This window comes from Phoxinus phoxinus, assembly GCF_949152265.1.
Source record: "Phoxinus phoxinus genome assembly, chromosome: 4".
NCBI lineage: Eukaryota > Metazoa > Chordata > Actinopteri > Cypriniformes > Leuciscidae > Phoxinus > Phoxinus phoxinus.
This window is the reverse complement of record NC_136879.1, coordinates 30,699,035-30,721,710: the sequence shown is the minus strand read 5'-3', so window position 1 is coordinate 30,721,710 and position 22,676 is coordinate 30,699,035. Positions and strand designations below refer to the sequence as shown.

The following is a 22,676-nucleotide window of genomic DNA, read 5'->3' as shown; positions in this document are numbered from 1 at the left end:
GTCCCCACTCCACTGGGGTCTACCAATTTTTCCAGCGTTTTTCAAATATTGCCAGTGGGTGGAGGGGTCATGAACTGGATTGTTTTATTATTTTATAATGTTGCCTGGGGTGCGCTTATAATGTTAGTATGATTTTTACATAAAAAATTGTACATCAATAATTTAGAAATAAAAGGCATTTTTCCAAGCCTGATTTTAGCCCCTGATTTGGGGCGTGTCTACTGTGAGACTTCAGTGTAAACGCCCACTGCTGTGATTTGCTTACATGCTTGCATATGAAATAGCTATTCCATGTGGAACTCTCTCGAAAACATACAGTAGGGGCCCTATTTTAACGATCTGAAACGCAAGTATCAAACTCGAAGCTAACTTTGTGGGCGGATCTCGGGCGCTGTTGCTATTATACCGAAAGGATAAATGACTCTTGCATCCGACGCAAATCTAAAATGGGTTGGTCTGAAGTAGCTACATGTTGTAGAGTGAGCTTTTGTAGATTGACCTGTAGGGGGCTGTTATCACGTGTTATCACTGTTATCACGTGTACTGCTGGCTTTGATGTTTCCTGAGTAAATTTACTTCTCGAACGGACTTGTCTTGAAGTTATTACACTACATTACTCATAGGTGTAGCTTGGGCGTAATGTGAAATAAACCAATCAGGGGTGCGTTTCCCGAAAGCATCGTTAGCCAACTATGGTCGCAAGTTCCGTCGTTATCAGCATAGTTCAACGATTTGGTGTTTCCCGAAACCATCGTTCCAACGAACGTTCGACAGCTCTCGAGCTGAGGTTAGAAGCATAGTTTCAATTCAGTAATGAGCAAGCTGACATTCAGTACAACCCATGTTATTTATTTAGAATACATACAAATGTAATTTACGTCTTTTAGTTTGTCAAGAGATTTAAAGCATCGTTTTTGAAGACTGCGCATGTGCGAAAGTGCTCTACTATGTAAGAACGAGCCAAATATTGAGTCTGGTAATAAAGCAAAATAACTGAGAAAACGTAGAAATGGTCTTCAGATGCCATGTCTGTAACTTATATGACAAAATCTAGCGTTAATTCGATCTCAAACAGATGAATTAAAATAAGTTATTAGTCCACCACGTGCGAGATGTCATAAACCAATGTGGTTGAACGATACTTTGCGACATACGGTTTCGGGAAACAGTCGTGACTAGCTAGTTGATTTCTCCAACGATGCATCGTACTATATAGTTAAGCAGTGAGCTATATAGTTGTATAACGACGGATTTGCCAGGCGCACGCCAGGAGCGGTTCACAGCCGAGGAGACCGACGTTCTCGTCAGGGCCGTAAAAGACAGAGAAGTGACATTGTATGGGGATGGGAGAAACCCACCCAAATTAGCTTGGTTAAACAGGCATATAATAATTTGGGTAAATGTAAGCTACATTTATGCCTATCACCTGCTGCGTTTGTGTAGATGAGAGAAGCAAAGTGTATGTGCGTTGTGCACACGCTACAATTTGGCCAAGCATGCGCCCTTAAAATAACATCTGAATAACGCGCTACTAACTTTAGACTAGGTTTTTCCTGGTCTGTGGCGAAATTGTTTTCTGGAACCGCAAAATGGCACCAGAGAACGTTTTTCACCGGAACACGCCTCCTCTTTTCGCCGAACCGCCCCCCCGGGAGCGCAAGTTCATTCCCTAATTTACCGACGTGCGTCTGTGGAGGGAAAAGTCCGCTGTGCGTCGGGTGCAAAATAGGAATGATACATGCATTGGTGTACAAAGTCAATTGCGCTGGGTGGAAGATAGGGCCCTAGGTGTGTTCGACATCGGCTGCGGCTGGATGAAACCGATCGGTGAGAGTTGCTGCATGCAGGCGGGATGAGCTGCAAACGAACACTTTCTGGTTTTCGTAGTGACCGCTCACGTGGTGTTTGCATACTTTACCACAGCTGAAGTGAAATAACTGCAATATTTGCCAAATACACAGATGTTTTAGAGACTTTTCATTCAATATTATGTACTGCTTCATACAGCGTCTGTTTGAACAAGAATAAAATTTAACATAAGCCTAACCACTCCTAGCCCGAGCTGGCCCGCTTTGGACCAAGGTATTCGGCGGGCCAGAAACCCTGGCCGTTGGCCCCGAGGAAGCCCCGGAAGTGACAGTGGAAACACTCGTTGGAAACACTCGGCCAATCGTGGAAACACGATTGGCCCTGGCACGCACTAGCACGCCCGGCTCTGGTCCAACAGTGGAAACGCAATCGTTTGGTCATTTATGTTATTGTGAGTTCTTCTGGTTTTTAAGAATAATAGTCTATCTTTTCCTGAGTACCTGGCTGTGATGAGATGAGTGAAGTTTCTGACCTCTCAATGACTTTAGGTGAGGTGATTTGTTGATGTTCATATTTTTTTATATTTTGTTTCAGTTAAAAATGAAGGACAAAGTAAATATTCTACAGCATGAGGACCTACAATGAACATAAATAGCCCTCTTACAGTGTGTGAAGATAAGATAAAGGAGAGTTGAGATAAAAACAAATTCACAAGATATCATAAAATATTTTGATTCTAAAATGTTGCCATAGCATTTAGCTACTACACATTTAATAATTCAACCAGCTTACTATGACTTGTTTTTATCACTTTTATTAATCATGCATTGTGAATTGAATAGTCATGTTCTCAAGAGACGTGGGCAAAAACAGATTTTTGAGGGGTTGTTTTAATTTGGGATGATATTGGAAATAATTTTGCACAGGATAAATAATTGGCTTTATGCACAGCTGCACTACTTCCTGAACTTCAGGCAGCTCCTTTGTTTCCTGTCTGCCATTATTGGACAAACTGATTAATCCAGGTGTGTCTGATTATTGTTATTGGTCAGGCACACCTGAATTAATCAGTTTATCCAATAATGGCAGACAGGAAACAAAGGAGCTGCCTGAAGTTCAGGAAGTAGTGCAGCTGTGCATAAAGCCCATTAACATGGTAATATTAAACATTAGAGTGTTCAAACATCTTTATCCAAGTTGAACTATGAGGTGATTCACTTCAGCAGCTTCATTCACAGTGAAAGGAGTACTCGGCCTCTGACTGATCACCTGAAAGAAAAGAAAGATGTTCAAATTCATACAACAATGGAAACCTGTAAATCTGAATAAATATTGTGCATTACATGATCAAAACATTCAACACTGGCATATTAAATCTTACTTGTTTGGTAGTAATCGTACACTTTGACTACAGCTGGCTTGAGATTCTTCACTGGAAGAATCTGTTTCATTTTTATCTGGTAATTCATTGGAATATTTGGGATCTGCAGGAGGAAACAAACACATTAGTCATGGACATTACGGATCAAAGGTTTATGAATCGACCTAATGATTTAAAATAATATGAATGTTGCTGTTCTCTCACCTCCTTCAAATACACAATGACATGATCATCTTTAGAATCAACACGTTCCACAAGTGGTGCGTATGTTCTGTAAGAAGTTCCAAGCTGTGGGGAAAAAGTGCTGGTTAATTTCTATATAGGGAACTCTAGAAATGTTACAAATGTTGTTATGAATCACTCAAAAGCACCATTGATGTATCAGCTGTGAATCCAGATAAGAGTTTAATATCCACAATGACCATGTTAGTCTTTTCCTGTAGACCATTGTATCTGGAAAAGAGCAAATGAAAAGGTTTGGTTCTTAAATGCCTCGTATAAATTCATAAATAAGTGAGAACAAAAGCCAGTAATTAACAAGACATACAGAGTTTGTCACTCAAATCACTCATAATGTGTCAATAATAAAAATGTTTTCTTGTTTCTTAAGTTAGTTAAGTGTTGCAGTTTTAATTGCTGAGATATGCCTTTTCAGTTTATATTGTTTTTGTGTTTATTAAGATGTTAAAAATATTCAGTAAAGACTTATTTGGTAGTTAATCTTAACTAGTTATAATCATGTCTTTTGACTTGAATAAAATTCTTACTTGACAGTGAAGTTAAAAATGAAATTTTGTCCCAATGTTTTGCAATCTCCCTCAATCTTAGCATCAATGCTCAATGTTTTAGCTTCAGTAGGAGTGGGAATGTTGTAGAACTGAGCCATCTGAGAGAGTCAACACAAACATAAATTAATGAACCATCTCACAGCAGAATAACCACAATGCCAAGAGAGAAAGTGAGTGTGAGTAAATGAAGCTGAACGCACACTACAGACCTGCACAGACACACAGGTTGAGCCCTTCACTTCAATGCTGTAATTGGCTGGAACGGTCTGCAGCTGCTTCTCCTGGTACAGTAACTTGTTGTCCTGATTGACATTAAAGTGGTGAGTGTCTCCTGCTGACTGTACGGTCACTGTGCTGGAGCCGTCAGAGCTGAACACTTTGGTGGCGTACAAAGACAAAGCCTGAAGAGCCACCACTGTGTCCTGGGAAACAAATGTGTTCAGTAATGTCACTTTTACTTATTCACACCGGTAATAATGTGTTTGATTGGAGGAGTTTGAGTAACCTGTGTGGAGGAGAATCCTCCATAGGCATTCTGCTGCTTCACAAGCCAGCTGACAATCCTGTTAGCATAGCCCAGATCAGCTGTAGAGACTGAATCTGCAGAGAGAACAGCTAGCAGCACATATGAGCTGATCTCCACTGCCAGAGAATCAGAGTCATCAGCAGATGCAGACTGAGACCAGTGGAGATCAGACCCTTGAGGACAAAAGACACACGCGTAACTCAATGAGCATGATAAAAAAAAAAAAAAGGACAGCCATAAAAGAAAACAGAAAGTCATCAGAAACAAACCTCTTACCGTCTGAAATAGCAACATCCTCCAGTTTCTTGAAAAGCTGCCGTCGAGTGTCCGTGTCTTTAGCCAGACTGAAAGTGTAGGCGAGCAGAGCAGTGGTGTAAATGTTTTTGACATCCTCAATGACGGACCTCAAGCATAACAAACCTTTACTGACGACAGGATCCTGTGACAAAAACAGAGAAACACACACTGTGAGTGTAATTTTTCTATGAGTTTATACTGTGTTTCCTGAAGATGAACTTACTGTGACTGGAGTTTCCAGTTCAAGCAATGATGCAGTAATGTAGGCAGTCATGGTCACATTATCATTCACTCCACCCTGGAATATACGAGAAATGAAGGATTAATAAAGCAACACTCAAACGACTAAAGGAAAGTTCATCTAGATGGTACACACACTTATTAGGCCTTAGTTAAATTAGGACATTTAAGTAACTTTTTTAAATGTGCCTTAGAAAAAACATTACTGGTGTGCATCTTGAGAAAAAAATGGCACTCACATATTTTAACATACAGTGTATGTCAGTGCAAGTTGCTTTTAGTTAATTAAGACAGCTAAAACATACAGTTTAGTCAGGGACTAAGCCTCATCTGTGTAACCAGGCATAAAAAAACAAACATTTACAAGTCTTAGATTCCAGTTTTTCTAGATAGTTACTAGGCCATTTATATGTGGTTGCTATGGTTTTCTAGATATACAGATATATATAGATAGATAGAAGTTGACAGACCTTCATTCTGTTGTTGAACAGTCTTCCGTGCTGGATAAAACAGCCGTCTGAATCACGTCTGCTTATTAACCAATTCTTTGCACTCTTAATAATTTCTGGATCAATAAATATGTATTTCTGTGCTCTGACAAAAGACCTCAGCACAAAGGCAGTCAACCTGGTGATGTGGAAAATACAATTTAAAAAAAATATCATCAGGTGTTTCATCCATCATAAATCTCAAAACAAATAATTTAAACTGAGACACTCATTTTTAAATTTGTTTATCTTTGTACCAGCCTCTTGGGTTTATTGTAGATTACTTTGATATGATTTCTGTTTCACAAAAGTAATATTGAAAATATATTTACCATGTATTCCCATCTCCATAACCAAATGTGCTGTATGATCCATCAAAATGCTTGTAGTTCATTTGTCTCTGGTATCCTGTTTAGTGTAATAATGGTTAACACTTCAGAAGTTTGTTTGGGTTGATTCAAAGTGTCAGATTATTCAACTTTACTGAATGACTTTCAGGTGTGTTGAAAAATGTATAATTTGGCATTTTCTTGAAATGATTTATGTCTCTCACCGCTCTTCAGGAAGCCTGTGGCTCTCTCTCGGATGGCTGAGGTGAGCTGCTCTGTGTTCTCCAGATACTGCAGAATGTAAATATTGGGAGAAAGAACCGCCATGTTTTGCTCTCCACAGCCGTACGGCATCCGTAATAATCCGTGAAGATTCCTCAGTGCACGACCCAATATGTCTCCTATAAACCATACACAAATGAAACTCACTATATTTTATAAGTCCAAACCCAATCTCCTCATTTCTGCTTGTATTTGTAAGTGTTACCAATGACTGAAACAGAGGATCTGGCTGATCCCTCTATCACATCTTTAGGGAGAGTCAGAGCCACTTCCTCTGAGAGACTGTCACCTACAAACCAGACATGAGTATATATATTTTTTTGGTATATTTTAGCTCCGTATATTTGTCCTCAAATTTGTTGTGTCCTGAAAATGTGTGTCCTTTATGTACTGTGTACTAATTTTCATGAAGTTGGAGTTGTGTTTAGAAGATAAAGGACTAATTAATCTTTACAGACTATATATGCCAAACATATTGACGGGTCAAAATTCTTTGAGCAACTTTTTGTCAGTTTAAAAAGCTTCACTGCTTGATCCCCCAAAAAACTGAACAAAAGCAAAAGAGTTCCAGCATTATCAGTGCTTGTACACCAAAATATATAAAATATTTGCAGACTAACCCTTTGGACACAGTAACAAGCTTTGAGTCTCTGTCTTTTCAGTTCCTTCCGCCTGCAGCATAAAACAATCACATCAACACATCATACTGACATAAACAGCATTATGATAAAGGGTAAATGACATCTATGAGACATTTGACGTGTGCTGACCTGTACGAGCAGACTTCGTGTGACCGTGTCAATGTGTCCTCTCTCTGGGACGCTCACAATCTCATTGTCACACACAGTCTGGGACGCCTCTGCCTCTGCACTGACTGTAATATTCAAGACTCCTAAAACACAAGACACGTGCGTGAAGATACAACAGACACAAACACTGAGAAACAATGATTCAGACTGGAAAACTCACCAAGAACAGAAGGAGTGAGGATCCATTTAAAGGTTTTTCTTCCATTAGCACATAGACAGGATGAATACTGATCATCAGAGGAGGCTTTGAGAGTGTAGTCTGAGGACGGAGCTGGAGTCACTTTAACCTGTCAATCAATCACACATGATTAGAGGCATATTTGATATGATTTGATTAGACTGAGTCTGAAATCTCACCATGATGCACTTGGACAAATAGTTGAAGACAGTGGCCTTCAGCTCAAAGATCTCCCCACGGATGATGGAGTAAGGCAGAGAGAGCTCCAGGAAGAAGGGCTGGAAAACTGTCAGCTGAGCAGGAGGAGCGAGACCCAGACCTTCAGAGGACAGACAGAAGACCTCCGTCTCCCAAGAGGTGATGGTGTCAGGAACCGTGACAGGAACCTGAGCTGATCCAGAGTCTCTGCGGAGGAATTACAACAATAGGCATATTTGATTCTGACTATGCCATTTTTCCTGTGATAAATAACAACATTCAGCACATGAATGATATAAAAAACTGGATTCAGAATCTGCAAAGCAAGCAAGGTATTTTCTGTCCTGTGGGTGTGATGGGAGATGATGTATTAAAGATAAGTAATAAGATAAATATGATGTTAAATCTACTGATTATTACGCTTCACATACCCCACTTCAGCAAGTTCCCAGATCCACGTTTCTGGAAAGAAGGTCCGAATCGTCACTGCTGGAGAATGTCTGTCATTTCCATAAAATGTATACGCATCAAACATCATCTCTTCATGAACTTCATAATCTGAAAAAAAAGTGATATTTTGTAACTAACTGTCACATGTCTGTCCTGTCTTGTGATGCACATGGGTGTTTTGTTATTTTGGGGCCATGTGCTCTTGTCATTGTCTGGTCCCTCCCCCTTGTTATCTGATTATTGGTTTATTTGTCCCACCTGTCCTGCTCGTTACCCTCCTTTGTTTGTTCCCCTATTTAGCCTCCCTGTGTTTGTAGTCCTGTTGCTGGTTTGTTGTCTATGTTCCCTTGTGTTTCTATTCCGGTTTAATGCCAGTCTCGGTTTTTTGTGAATTTGTGAATTCCCTGGATCGTCAGGGTAATCCTCCAGCTAAGGTGGTTGCAGTCTCCCCAGAAGTGACTGTAGAAGCTGCAGTTCCCCCAGAAGTGGAAGTTATTGCTGCAGCTTCTCCAGAGACAGTCATTCTTACACCACCTCACCCTCGCAAGCACAGGAGGAGGAAGGCTCCTGTTTCTTCCCCTAGATTGGCTGTCTGGGAGGACCCGACTTCGGGGGTGTCTGCTGGTCCAGAGCCGGAGCCAGTGTCTGCTGGTCCAGAGCCGGAGCCAGTGTCTGCTGGTCCAGAGCCGGAGCCAGTGTCTGCTGGTCCAGAGCCGGAGCCAGTGTCTGCTGGTCCAGAGCCGGTCCAGAGCCGGAGCCAGTGTCTGCTGGTCCAGAGCCGGAGCCAGTGTCTGCTGGTCCAGAGCCGGTCCAGAGCCGGAGCCAGTGTCTGCTGGTCCAGAGCCGGAGCCAGTGTCTGCTGGTCCAGAGCCGGAGCCAGTGTCTGCTGGTCCAGAGCCGGAGCCAGTGTCTGCTGGTCCAGAGCCGGAGCCAGTGTCTGCTGGTCCAGAGCCGGAGCCAGTGTCTGCTGGTCCAGAGCCGGAGCCAGTGTCTGCTGGTCCAGAGCCGGAGCCAGTGTCTGCTGGTCCAGAGCCGGAGCCAGTGTCTGCTGGTCCAGAGCCGGAGCCAGTGTCTGCTGGTCCAGAGCCGGAGCCAGTGTCTGCTGGTCCAGAGCCGGAGCCAGTGTCTGCTGGTCCAGAGCCGGAGCCAGTGTCTGCTGGTCCAGAGCCGGAGCCAGTGTCTGCTGTGACACTGTCTGGTGTTTTGTTATTTTGGGGCCATGTGCTCTTGTCATTGTCTGGTCCCTCCCCCTTGTTATCTGATTATTGGTTTATTTGTCCCACCTGTCCTGCTCGTTACCCTCCTTTGTTTGTTCCCCTATTTAGCCTCCCTGTGTTTGTAGTCCTGTTGCTGGTTCGTTGTCTATGTTCCCTTGTGTTTCTATTCCTGTTTAATGCCCATCTCGACCATAACCAATCGCTAACGTTTGGTCGTGAGTCTCGTGACGTATGTCAACTCAAACTAGCGCACGACCTCAACGTCATTGTTCTCAACCACTCCCTCTGTTCACTGATTGGACCGGTAAAAAAATTATCAGAGAAAACCCAAGAATACACCGCAAGCCCAGACGTATTACTGAAGGAAAATTAAAATTGAGCGGAAGTATTTAGGAGGGCTGAGCCAGACTAGTATTAATACTCACACAGGTCAGTTTATTAGACAAATGAAAGGTAACGCAGCACTGTTTCAATTGGTCTACACTATACAATATCGCACTAAACTGCATTTGAGTGTGGTGAAAGTTATAATGTTATTCTATGTGTTAGTTTGTCTGTATGAGACTAGCAGTAAGCTAGATCAGCTGTTGTTCACTAGTGATGGTAATTTCAAAACACTGCTTCATGAAGCTTCGAAGCCTTTACGAATCTTTTGTTCCGAATCAATGATTCAGAGCGTGTATCAAACAAATGGACACAGTGACCTCATAGATTTCAACGAAGAAGATACACAGTCAGGATTATTAAAAGGAAGGTCAATCCATAATAACACAAGATTGGTAATGGACATCATTGAGTATAGAATCCAAATTGAGGATGATGGTTTCCTTCTCTTTCTAGACTTCTATAACGCATTTGACTCCGTGGAGCATCCATTTATTCTTTCGGCGCTCGAAAACTTTGGCTTTGGAGTTAAGTTTAGAGAATTGGTTGGTGGATTATATTGAGATATTAGTAGCTGTGTCCTATTACCTAGTGGTACCACCCCAAGCTTCAAGATTAATGTGGGTATTCCTCAAGGTTGCCCCATCTCACCATACTTGTTCATCTTAGCCACAGAAATGCTAGCAATCTATATTAAAAGCAGGTGATGGTCTGCTACAATGGCTGCCCCCGATGGAAGCTTCAGTTTCCGGTGGATGGATGGAATGCTGTTAGCATTCCATTGACTCCCATTCATTTTGGCGTCACTTTGACAACGAATAACTTTACATCTGAGGCGTTTAAAGACTCCATTTGTCCATTATTTATTTCTAAAGAAACACGACAATGTGTATAAGGGCTTTATTACCTTGTATCTTATGACATGGCCCCATAGAAGCAGTTTTTGTAAAAAAAAAAAATAGGCTAACAATTGCGTCATAACCACTCAACTCTCTGTCACACAGTCGAGAAATTACCGTATAGACAGGCGGAGAAGCTAAAATATACACATTGATAAAGTCAAGGGAGAAGCACATAGAGAGTCATAAAGTTGATCCTGCTCCTAGCTCATGGACAGCTAATACTCACGCTCTCCGTCTCTACGAGATTCGGAAGGGAATGATTCAGATTTCTCTCGGCACAGCTACTAGAAGACTCATAACTGTCAGACATGTTGCCCACGTCACATCTACGTCATCAAGCTCAGTTTGCTCATCTCAAACAAGCCTATTGATTAACATGCACGCCGAAAGAAATACATGCTGCTCAAGCTTGCGGTCAATTCGGTGTGAAAGCCATTACGCTTTTTCTGTCAGTGGTAGAGTACCGGCTATATGCGAAAGTACGCAAGAAAAAGTGCAGGTACGCTTTAGAGTAAAATGTAGAAGTGCCGGTATATGTATATATACAGTATATATAGGCCTATATACAGGGGAAACTCAAAAAATGTGAATATCGTGCAAAAGTTAATTTATTTAAGTAATTCTACTTATTAAATTGTAATTAACATGTTATTGTTATGTAAGTAAGTTCTTATTAAGTCCAGAGTCAATGCAGCCGTCTACCAGGACATTTTAGAGCACTTCATGCTTCCTTCAGCAGACAAGCTTTATGGAGATGCTGACTTCATTTTCCAGCACTTGGCAGGACTTGGCACCTACCCACACTGCCAAAAGAACCAAAAACCTGGTTCAATGATCATGGGATTACTGTGCTTGATTGGACAGCAAACTCACCTGACATGAACTCCATAGAGAATATATGGGGCATTGCCTAGAGAAAGATGAGAGACATGAGACTGAACAATGCAGAAGAGCTGAAGGCCGCTATTGAAGCATCCTGGTCTTCCACAACACCTCCACAGTGCCACAGGCTGATAGCATCCATGCCACACCACATTGAAGCAGTAAATCATTATATTATACTTGTATGTATGTAATTATACTTTTCAGAGGGCCGACATTTCTGTATTTGAAATCCTTTTTTTTATTGATTTCATGTAATATTCAAATTTCCTGAGATTTTGAATTTGGGGTTTTCATAAGCTGTAAGCCATAATCATCAAAATTATAACAAATAAAGACTTGAAATATCTCACGTTGCATGTAATGAGTCTATTTAATATATTAGTTTTACCTTTTAAGTTGATTTACTGAAATAAATGAACTTTTGCACGAAATTTAAATTTTTCGAGTTTCACCTGTATATAAATGTATACATATATAGGTGCTTATTTTGAAATGTGTATAAATATATATATATAAATATAGGCCTATATATATTTATATATATATTTATACACATTTCAAAATAAGCACCTACATATTAAAATATTACAGCTTGGATTGTAATAACAGAAGTACTGTTTAAACACCTATATTTACAGTATAAGTACCATGGTGTCGGTGGTGATACATCAAGCCTCTGTATGACAGACACTGAGGGACTCGCACAGCCAAAGTTGTTGCCATCTTCAATCCCACTCTCTGTCAAATGATAATGATGAACCACAATAAAAGTAATGAAAATACAAATTACTTTTTATTGTCAGTATAATCAAGAATGCTTTTTATGCATTTACTTGCACACGTGCAGTATATTCTCTCCCAATCATTATCTAGTGCACTGCCACATATAATCCCCGTTACCTTTAAGGATTCATAGGCGTTGTCTGTCGGCACGGCTCGTCGGGGTCTCACATGCAGACACTCCTGCTCATCTTTAACAGTATAAGGATAATCTGACCCCGACTGCACTGGCAGCAAGTTGAAGACCTGTGACGGGACCATGTTCATACACTCAGTATATATAAATAATTAATGTATTTTTCTAAAAAAGTTTTTCCATTTTGGTGAGAAAAGAATAAAGATTAATGTTAAATCTCCTGAGATTGGGATGTCAGCTTAAACACTGATGGATCATAGCAGTAATATCTAATGTTATCACTAGATTCACACGGTGTATTCCCACTATGAAGACGCAGTTAATCAATACCGAATCTTAAAGCATCTACACCTTGTCAGCATCCAGACGTTTTCCTGACTTCAGGATCAGGACGCTCTGATCTACAGCACTGAGGCCGCACAGTGAACCAGGCTGAGCTGAGAGCTGGAGAGTGTTTTCCTCACCAGGAACCGCTTTAGCAGGAGAAAACTGCAGAGACACCTGTGACATACAGTAAATAGGGTTTATTTTAGAGTCAGTAATACAGTAAAGAGGCTCATTTCTAAAGCTACAATGCATACCTTGTTTTTGAAACACTTTTCAATGTCGAAATTTTTGCTACTAGCAACAACATTTTCACTGGGCAGAACACAGTATGCCAGAATCTGCAGTACAGGAGCCAGATTTGAGTCAACAGACAGTTTGAACGACATTGTGCCACTTGATCCATTAGAAGACTTCACTTCAATCTTCTCATATCCATGATGAACGATCACTCCTCTGGACAAGACCTGAAACAGACAGATGACACTCTAATAACTAACTGACTAGTGCAGCCTAATAATACTGTTAAACAAAAACATATCTGTAATAATATAAATACTGCACATGTTCTCACCATATAGACAATGTCCGTTTTGAAGTCTTCAACAGTCTCTCCAATAAAATAATACTTGATGGTGGCTGTAAACTCAAAGTCACACTTTAATGGTTGCTCAGTATTCTCTATAATCAGTTCACTTAGTGTTGGGGTGTATGGAGTGGCAGGCTGGAAGAGCTGAACTGTTTTTTCTTCAATAGAGAAGTAAGGCTTATTGTGGCCATAATAACGGCCATCTTGAGAGACACTTGCCTGGATAACAAAGAATCAGAAATAACTCATGCAAGTGAACTCTTCAGGGAACACAAACTAAGTGAACACAAATCTCTCTTACAATCAGATTAATATCACTTTTAGAATGACTGGATGTATTAAAAGAGAAGCTGGCCAGTCCATCGCTGTCTGTAGTGAGATTTAGGAGGAGTTTTGGGGACCAAGTGTAACCCTCCATAAGATAAACCTCTTTGTTTTGAATTGGTGCACCTTTGAAATTTGAGAGTTTGATCTGTTGAAAATAAGAGTTTGAAGGAATAAATAAATAATTAATTCCATACATATTAATGGTGTTAATCTGAGACAAACTGATTTTAGACTTACTTTTCCTTCTATAACTGATCCATGTTCATATGTTTTGGGCAGCTCAGTAAATGTGGCTTTACCAATTTCATAAGTGAGAGTTACAGATTCTGATTTTGTCATGGTGATCTCTGTAAACAGTAAAAACACCTAAATAAATATTTGTTAAAATAATGGTAAATTTTTTAGAAATTCAAGAAATGTAGGTAATTGGATTTGACCAAATCCAGCAGCTCACCTGTTCCTTCTTCTGTAACCATTGCCTCAACACGAAGATAATTCTCCAGCCTATCCTTTAGTGTGGCATTCAAAAAGACTGATGTATCTAAGGTATGGATGGCACAGCCTGTCTTTTTTATCTAGTTATAATGAATGAACGCAAACATAGCAAGAGTGCTTTAATTGGATAAGTGGAGGAAAGATAATGTGCTATTACTTGTACTGCGTGTCAACTTACATACCTCAATGGTTTCCTCTAAACACACTGGATTGGTGTGATGGGTCTGGTAGAACAAATTATTACGGCACACTTTCACCCATGATTTACCAGGTACAGGCTGTCCATAAGTGTATCTGTGAAAAAGGTACAAGCAACTGATCTACAACTCAGGGTTGAGTTAAGCAACTAATATATTAGGGTGGGGGTTACAGTAAATAACTGACCACAAAGTAAAAAGAAAGAAAGAATACAATTAACAATAAATGAAAGTAACTTAATTGTGCCAAGATTGTAGGAACACAATGCTCTCTTAATGCAGGGAATAAAATAAACCACTTACTTTCCACAAACTTCAATTATCAGTTCCTCTTCTTCAACACTCACTTCCTTTGTGCTTTTTACAGTAACTTCAAACTTAGGCAAAACTAGAATTTAGAATGCAGAAATTATAGTTATTAGTCGTCAAATTAGATATTAATATAAAAACATATTATTGAAACTCTTCCCATGCAACATTGCAAATCGTTAGTTTTTATGACTTACCATATTTTTTCACCTCAAAATCATGTGAGATCATCCTGTCACCAATAAAGGCCTTCAGTTTGTACATGCCTTGACGGGCCTCTGGGTTTAATTCATAAGAACGCTGCAAAATCCACCTTGTAGAAGAAACATTTGTCCATTGACCAATCCGATTACCTCTACTGTCCTGTTTAATACCAGAGACAGTGCAGATATTCAGTTACAGTCAGCTACACATATCCTGACTATCAATGAAGAAATGTATAATTAGCCTACTGAAAATACAATAATTGTAAAAAAATAACAGAACTTCTACAGTGTTAAGATTGACTGCACAGAAGGTTTTGTGTACTTACCTCAAGAACCACTGTACCATACTGTAAAAGAGCAAATAGCAATTGAAGAATAAAAAACAAAAATGTGTTTATTTATTAAACATGTATTTAAAAAATGCAAGAGAAAACGAGGGCGATAAAGATGCAAGATAAACACATCAGACCTGCTGATCAAGGGGTGCAAAGTTTGTATCCATGGTAACAACTCTGAAGTTCACTGTAAAATAGAAATGTGTATTTAAAAAAAAACTCCACATTTGACATCTTCAGCTCTTATGTAAGGGACAACAGCGCTTACAGTCAGTTATTTCGCTGTAAATGACCCAACTGTGTGTGAACGTAACCGTATTAAGGATCAAATGCAGAGCTGGCAACTGTATTCTGCTGCTGTGTGAACATGTATTTTGAGCCAAATTCAACTAGCAGTCACAGTAGCCTGATGTTTTAGCTGTCATTTTACCAAACTTTCTGACCAGTTTGCACCAGCTGACCAGTTAGAATCAAGTAGGCCTATACCAGATAGCTATTATTACATGTAAAGATCTATAGCAGTAGTGTCAAACTCCTGGAGGGCCACCTGACAGAATTTTCATTTTTGGGTGAACTAACCCTTGAAGTTGAAAAGAGACAACTTACAGGGAAACAGTGGTTATTGTCATTTTGATTTATTTAATCACAAAAAACGTACTCAGTTACTAACGTAACCTCGGTCTCTCTAGAAGAGGAACGAGTACTGCGTTGAAGACGCTACGAGAAAGATTATTTCCTGAGATATTGAAGCCAAAAATGAATCCTTAATTTTGTAATAATGTAAAACGCTTTTGCAGCAGCATACAGTCACAGGCGGAACCAGCTTGCGCGCCTATTGGCTGCTCTGCAGCAAAAGCAGCAGCCTATGCGAGGCCTCTCATGACGCTTGACCCAATGAGGACCCAGAATGGCTGTGGCCTAGGCTTATAAATACCCGAGCAGCGGCTGTCATTCTCTGATTTTCATCGCCGAAGCGAACCAGAGCGTGATGCAGGCATGGCACAGAGACACAGTACTCGTTCCTCTTCTAGAGAGAACCGAGGTTACGTTAGTAACCGAGTACATTCTCTTACGAGAGTTCTCTCGTACTGCGTCGAAAACGCTACGGGAACCCAGTGCAAAACGCTGTGCATGCTGAGACCCGACACCAGAGACCCAAGGGCGCGCGCGCCCAGAGTACACAGTGTATGATCACCAGAAAAAACTCACATAGAGTTCCAGGAAAGAGGGGCTAGAATAGCATCATTCCTTTATAAGCAGTGCCCCAAGGGGCATTTTTAACATACATATGTATATAAATATATATGGTGGGTCAATACATTGCTCATAAGACATAACTGTCAGTGAGTGATGCTTAAAACAGCTTGGCAATCTGGGCCGTAACAAAAACGGGGCAGAAACACCATATGTGTCTGTTTTAGACCGAGAGCAGTCTGGCCTGAAAGGCGGGAACCTCTAGGTTATAAAACAGGGGAGGCCCAGCCTGCTGCCATACAAATATCTTGCAACAAGATTCCACTAGACCAAGCCCACGAGGAGGCCATGCCCCTCGTAGAATGTGCTCTGATGCCCAATGGGCACGGCAGTCATTTTGATGCGTAAGCTAGCGCTATGGCATCCACTACCCATCTAGACAGGCTCTGTTTTGACGCAGCTAGTCCCTTGGAACGTCCGCTGAACGAAACAAAGAGCTGCTCCGTCTGTCTCAAAACAGCGGAGCGGGACACGTAAGCTCTTAACGCCCTAACCGGGTAAAGGAAGCTAGCGGTGTCCTTTTCCTCGGAGGCCGGCAGAGCCGGCAGGGAGATAACCTGAGCCCTGAACGGTGTGTTGAGGGACTTAGGAACATACCCATGTTTCGGCTTTAGTACGACTTTAGAGTCATTAGGCCCAAACTCCATACACGACGCTCTCACCGAGAGCGCTTGTAAATCCCCCACACGCTTCACTGAAGCGAGAGCCAGAAGAAACACTGTCTTAAAAGACAAGTGCTTCATGTCAACTGAGTGCACAGGCTCAAACGGGGCACCCTTCATGGCATCCAATAGAAAGGTCCCAGACGGGGACTGAAGGAGGTCTGGGAGGATTCAACCTCCTAGCTCCTTTAAGGAAAGAAACAACCAGATCGTTCCTACCAAGTGACCGGCCAAGCGTCAGATTGACAAACGTTGCTATAGCCGCCACGTAAACTTTGAGCGTGGATGGGGTCCTACCCTTATCCAGCAGCCCTTGTAGGAAGGAGAGAACCTCCGTTTCCCCGCACTGCAGGGGTGATACGCCCTGGGCTGAGCACCAGCCAGAGAACACAGACTATTTAGAGGAATAGAGCCGTCTAGTAAGACGGGGCTCTAGCCTGCTTGATCGTGTCTAATACTCCCTTTAGGAGGTTAGCGAGTACCCGAGGATGCAAAATCGAGCCCCTGGTCTGAGAGAGGAGGTCCCTCCTCACTGGTATCGGCCATGGAGCAGTGCTTGTCAGCTGCATCAGTACTGGAAACCAAGCTTGGTATGTCCAGAACGGAGCCACAAGTAGCACTGAGCATCCTCATTTTCTGATTCGCTCCAATACCTGAGGTAGAAGCGAGACAGGGGGAAAAGCATAGAGCGGGCAGCGGGGCCAGACGTGGGCCAGCGCGTCCTTGCTCTTGGAGAAATTTCAGACAATGAGTGTTTTCCTGAGATCCAAACAGGTCTACTTTTGCTCTGCCGAATGTCTTCCACAGCAGTTGGACTGTCTGTGGGTGTAGAGACCACTCCCCCGTAGGAACATTGTTCCGTGAGAGCCTGTCTGGGCCGATATTCAGGCGCCCTGGCACGTGCACTGCTCTCAGCGAGCGCAGATTGTGCTGGGCCCAAACCAGGACACGTTCCGTTAACCTGTAAAGGTTTCGGGATCTTACACCGCCCTGGCGATTTATGTAGGCCACCACTGACATGTTGTCCGAACGGACCAGTACGTGATGTCCTTTTATCCGGGGACAATAGCGCCTCAACGCGTAGTCCACTGCCAACATCTCCAGGCAGTTTATGTGTGGGAGCCTTTCCCGTTCTGACCACTGGCCGAAGAATGGTCTGCCCTCGAGCAACGCTCCACAGCCCGAGGTGGATGCATCCGTAGACACCACCTTCACGCTCGAGGAAGTCCCCAGGCTTACACCTGACTGGTACCGGTCCATGGCTTCAGAGCTGACAAGCATTCCTGATCGACCTTGAGGCGACAAAGACCGCAAACCCATCGCCTGTGACGTGACGCAATTTGTATTTGGAAATACGCGTCTTTCAGATCTATTGACATAAACCAGTCCCCTCGGCGAATCTGCGTGAGGATTTTTCTGGTCGTGAGCATTCTGAACTTGCGCTTCACAAGCACTTTGTTCAGCTGCCTCAGATCTAAAATGGGTCTGAGACCCCCGTCTTTCTTTGGCACCAGGAAATATCTGCTGTATAAACCCCCTTCGCTCTGAGCTTGAGATAAAGGCTCTATGGCCCCTTTGCTCAATAGCTTCGCTATTTCGGCTCGAAGTAGATGTGCTACTTTTGTTTTCACCGTAGTTTCGACCCGCGCCGTGTAACAGTGGGGGCCTCGCGAGAACTGTAGCGAATAACCTCTTTTTATAATGTTCAGCACCCACTCTGAAACCCCGGGAAGTTTTTCCCATGCACTCGCATGAGTAACTAGGGGTAGAATGAAATCTGGGCCCTGGTCGCGAAATGTCGGCGACGCGAGAGCAACCGTGTGCTGTAACATGGGCGCTGTGTTTGCAGCGTTTGAGGCGGGGGGCCTGCTTAATCCCCGTAGGGCTCGGCATGTCTGGGAATAAATGTGGGTGCGTGACAGTGGGCACATTTATAGCACTGAGAGTACTGTCTATCAGAACTGACTGACCGTGCATTGGTTTCGTTTTTACAGAAACCGTGGGACATGCAGTGTGTAGTGATTGTGGGCACTGAATAGCGGGCACATTCACTACGTGTGATGCACAATCGACATGAGTCGATTTTATGTGTGCAAGCCCTGTATCGTGTAGGGCTGTGCTTGTGTGTACGAATGGGCACTGAGTTGTGGGCATTACAGTTACACACATAACACCATCGGCCATGGCCGGGACACCAGAAAATACACTCTTTTTTAGATTTATCTGGATCGCTGTGAAAACGGCATTTGTGTGCAGGCAAACGGGCTGTGATGCCGGTTTGTTGACTGCAGAATACACTGGCACGGTCGCATGTGTTGGAACTGTGCAAGCGAAATTTTTTGGTGGAAATCTGGCCGCAGCGGGACTTGAACACCGTCGCTTTCCTAGGGGGGCTAGGAAGGCGTGGAAGCCTCGGGCTTGATCACAATCTTTGGCCGAGGCCCACGTGGCGGAGGGCGGCGTCCAGCTGAGCGAGAGCGCGGTCTCGGGTCTCGGGCCTGTCGCTGCTGAGGCGCGGCGGCTGGCGCAGACCGTTGCTGAGTGCGGGCAGGCGGCTGTTTTGGGCGACCTGACGCAGAGCTGGAGTGCTTGGGCAGAAAGTGTTTAATGGCTTGCGACGTTTTCTGTACCTCTGCGAATCGTTCCGCGAAATCCTTGACGGACGATCCGAAGAGGCCAGCGGTAGAGATGGGAGTCCACAGAGCTCGCCCACCCCTCGCTACCCGAAGCGAAGAGAGAACAGCAATCGTCCTCCACAGATGCGGCTTTCCCTTCATCGTCCATAACGGACGCGGCGGCAGACAGCGGCCGCTGTCCGTCAGTCAGAGAGTCAAGCGAAGCGGGCGGAGAAGCTGGCGGCGGCGCCGGCGAGCTCCTCGTGGTGGAGGGAAGTTCCGGGTTCCGCTGAGCACGGCGCTTTTTACGGCGCGGCGACTGTAGCGGGTGGAAGTGCAGCTTCAGCGAACGAAGCCATGCGAGTCCTCAGAGTCGCCATGGGCAACGCTTCACAGTGATGGCAGCCGCCATCAGCGAGAGCTAGAGCTGCGTGGTCCTCACCCAGGCAGGAAACACAGATCACATAGCAGTCCCCGTCGCCGAGTGGTGCTCTACACGAGCCACAGAGGTTGCGAGGCATCTTTAAAAAGACGCTCAGCTCTTTTAGTGGTGGGGAAAAAAGTGTGATGCAGCGGCGAACACACACACAAAAACACACACTAGAGTAAAGGATATTTCCACGCCGGATAGCGATGCAGGGACCAGCGGCTTCAGTTGAAAAGGCAGGTCCTGCAGTGATGCTTCAGATGAAAATCAGAGAATGACAGCCGCTGCTCGGGTATTTATAAGCCTAGGCCACGCCCATTCTGGCGGGACGTGACGCAGAGGGCGCGAAGCGTACTCATTGGGTCAAGCGTCATGAGAGGCCTCGCATAGGCTGCTGCTTTTGCTGCAGAGCAGCCAATAGGCGCCCAAGCTGGTTCCGCCTGTGGCTGTATGCTGCTGCAAAAGCGTTTTACATTATTATAAAATTAAGGATTCATTTTTGGCTTCAATATCTCGAGAAAGAATCTTTCTGTAGCGTCTTCAACTAAGTACGAGAGAACTCTCGTAAGAGAACGTATAACTCAGTATTTGCTGATGAGACAAATTGTATTTTATTTTTGAAGTCGTGTCTATTTCATAGAGAACATTGAGTGTTTGTAACCGAGGAGGATTTAAATTGTGATTGTTTAATAAATCCTCTTGCCTCTTTCTATACTGAGCGAGATGAAAAAGGGACGCAGAGTTTGCCCTGTCTCACTTATTTCTCCTGTTTCAGAGCATATAAGCTGTTTACGTGGTGCCAGCCGGTACCTGTAACATTTCTTTATATTTTCTTCTGCTCATCTTTTCTGTTTACAAGTTTGTTCATTCATTGAACCGTTTACTTCTTTTATCATCTTCTGGTTTGTGCAACATTTGTCATTTTTGACCTATACAGTATGATACATCAGCTCATTCATTGCATAATCATAACGTGCTTTACTTAATGTATACGTGTTACATCAGCTGGGATCAGGGTTTAGATGTCAGTGACATCAGCATTATGTACTGAGCGTTAGAGACATTCAAAGCTCACCTGTCTGTCCTGGAATATAGATGGGTTTATCAGTCTGGATAAAGGTCAGAGGATGGTAAGGCTTGAACATGACTTTTCTCTCTTCAGTCATCTTGAAAGTTTCTCCCTGCAGTTCGACCTTCATTTTCTGCACTGATTCTGCTTCGACCAGAGGAGCCTGATGAGAAATAATATACTGTATTTACAACCTGCCATCACAAAAACTAGATTATGGTGGAGCGTTATGATGAAACTAACATTTGATTATTTAGTAATTATCTTGTGCAGATTTTGATGGCAGACCTTGAAGTTAAAGCAGCGGTGAAACTCTTCCTCAGCTTTCTCCTGCACCAGTAAAGTGCTCTGGTTACCATGAACCAGATAAATGTTCATGACAAGGCTTTCATTGGGCTTGAGAAGACTTGCACACAGTTTGGCCTCAGATCCAGACCCGATCACTGCAGGAAACGTCACCATGAAAGATCTGTACAGAGAAAATTATCATACAATATTGCCTGAGTAGTTAGATACAATATAAAAATTAAACCGTGACAATCAAATCAGCAAACTGTGTATTTCAGTCTGGTGACTTAATTCATAACTTTTCATGGTTATTCAGAACAATATTGTCCTTAAAAATACACTGTCATTAATTATGAATGATCTTATACATGCCTTAAGTTGTCTTACAAACAGCAAACTTCTACTTTGCAACACAGTATTGATCAGTTAAATAAATACAAGAAATAATCAAGACTTATCTTACACAATAACTAATGGTATAATAATTTATCACACTTAAAAAGCAAAACACAGTCTTCCTCAGCAGAAATGGTTAAAAACTTACGGCCCGGATGTTTGTCCATCGACACAGATCAGGAGGAAAGAGAGCAGAAGGAGTCCTTTCCAACAGCAGCTAATATTCAGAGTCATGACGAGCGATCATCCAGGTCATGAGATGAACTGGACCGTCTCTTTTAAAGGGACTCTCATGCTAAAGGAGGTCCTTCAAAACATTTGTATTGATCATCTGATTAATGATTCAACAATAGGCAATGCTTGAAAACGTTTGCTAAATTAGCACTACTAAAGCCTTAAAAGAATATTTTAAACAAATACTAAGAATAGTATTCAGGCATGCAGCAAAATATAGATGAAATTATATAATTACTATTTCACAGATTTTTTTTTTACAAAACTGATTTCCTACCTAATCCATTAACAACTTAAAGTTAATGCATTTATGGTGCCATTATATAAGAATGTATATATATATATATATATATATATATATATATATATATATATATATATATATATATATATATATATATATATATATATATATATATTCAAGCTTGTATGTTTATGTTCAGTAATTTCACTTTAATGGTAATGAAAATTACCTATTAATTGTCATTAAAGTGAAATTACTGAACTTAAATATACAAGCTTGATAAAAATGCTAATTTTAGAAGAAAATTTCAGATGGCTTTTAGAGGCTTTTGCATCTGAAGTCTTCATATATATTAATTCCATTTGCAGTTAAAGTAGATCTGTTGTACTGTAGAAAATATTAAGATATACACATATCATCTGAACAAACTATAGGCTCTAGGCTAAAAAAAATAAAAAATACAGGCCACTGACCTGTTTCCTGAAAACAATCAATACGGAAATCAAGGATCAAGAATCACATACACCCACTCAGTCAGAGTGAGGGGTTACTGTGTTTGTTTATATTTGCAAAGCCCTTGATCCCTTCTAATATGGGGTAAATCTATTAAATGAGCAATTAGATGA

The 22,676-nt window shown here is 42.2% G+C and overlaps 1 protein-coding gene across 1 annotated transcript; it reads right to left on the bottom strand.

Annotated features, from left to right (window-relative positions):
• Window positions 1-2,615: 2,615 nt before the first annotated feature.
• Window positions 2,616-21,875, bottom strand: LOC306997834 (alpha-2-macroglobulin-like). Its single transcript, XM_079611352.1, has 34 exons — window positions 21,721-21,875; window positions 21,177-21,357; window positions 20,895-21,051; window positions 14,996-15,048; window positions 14,853-14,873; window positions 14,518-14,683; window positions 14,315-14,399; window positions 13,997-14,108; window positions 13,774-13,894; window positions 13,557-13,666; window positions 13,294-13,464; window positions 12,978-13,211; window positions 12,661-12,870; window positions 12,431-12,580; window positions 12,064-12,189; window positions 11,811-11,901; window positions 7,757-7,883; window positions 7,307-7,532; window positions 7,110-7,236; window positions 6,911-7,032; window positions 6,761-6,812; window positions 6,346-6,429; window positions 6,083-6,259; window positions 5,862-5,937; window positions 5,512-5,668; window positions 5,025-5,099; window positions 4,781-4,943; window positions 4,484-4,677; window positions 4,188-4,400; window positions 3,958-4,076; window positions 3,562-3,643; window positions 3,395-3,478; window positions 3,191-3,293; window positions 2,616-3,078 (listed from the first exon to the last, which is right to left on the bottom strand). The coding sequence occupies exons 1-34, from the start codon at window positions 21,804-21,806 to the stop codon at window positions 3,038-3,040; spliced, it is 4,296 nt and encodes a 1,431-aa protein (XP_079467478.1). The 5' UTR covers window positions 21,807-21,875; the 3' UTR covers window positions 2,616-3,037.
• Window positions 21,876-22,676: the final 801 nt, after the last annotated feature.

What these genes read in the sequence shown, in the direction of transcription:
- LOC306997834 (XM_079611352.1), bottom strand. Translation starts at nt 21,806, where the DNA reads ATGACTCTGAATATTAGCTGCTGTTGGAAAGGACTCCTTCTGCTCTCT. An exon ending in AAACGGACATTGTCTATATG is followed by an intron (nt 12,871 to 12,977) that starts GTGAGAACATGT and finishes TGTCTGTTTCAG; the next exon opens with GTCTTGTCCAGAGGAGTGAT. An exon ending in TATGGAGATGGGAATACATG is followed by an intron (nt 5,669 to 5,861) that starts GTAAATATATTT and finishes CCACATCACCAG; the next exon opens with GTTGACTGCCTTTGTGCTGA.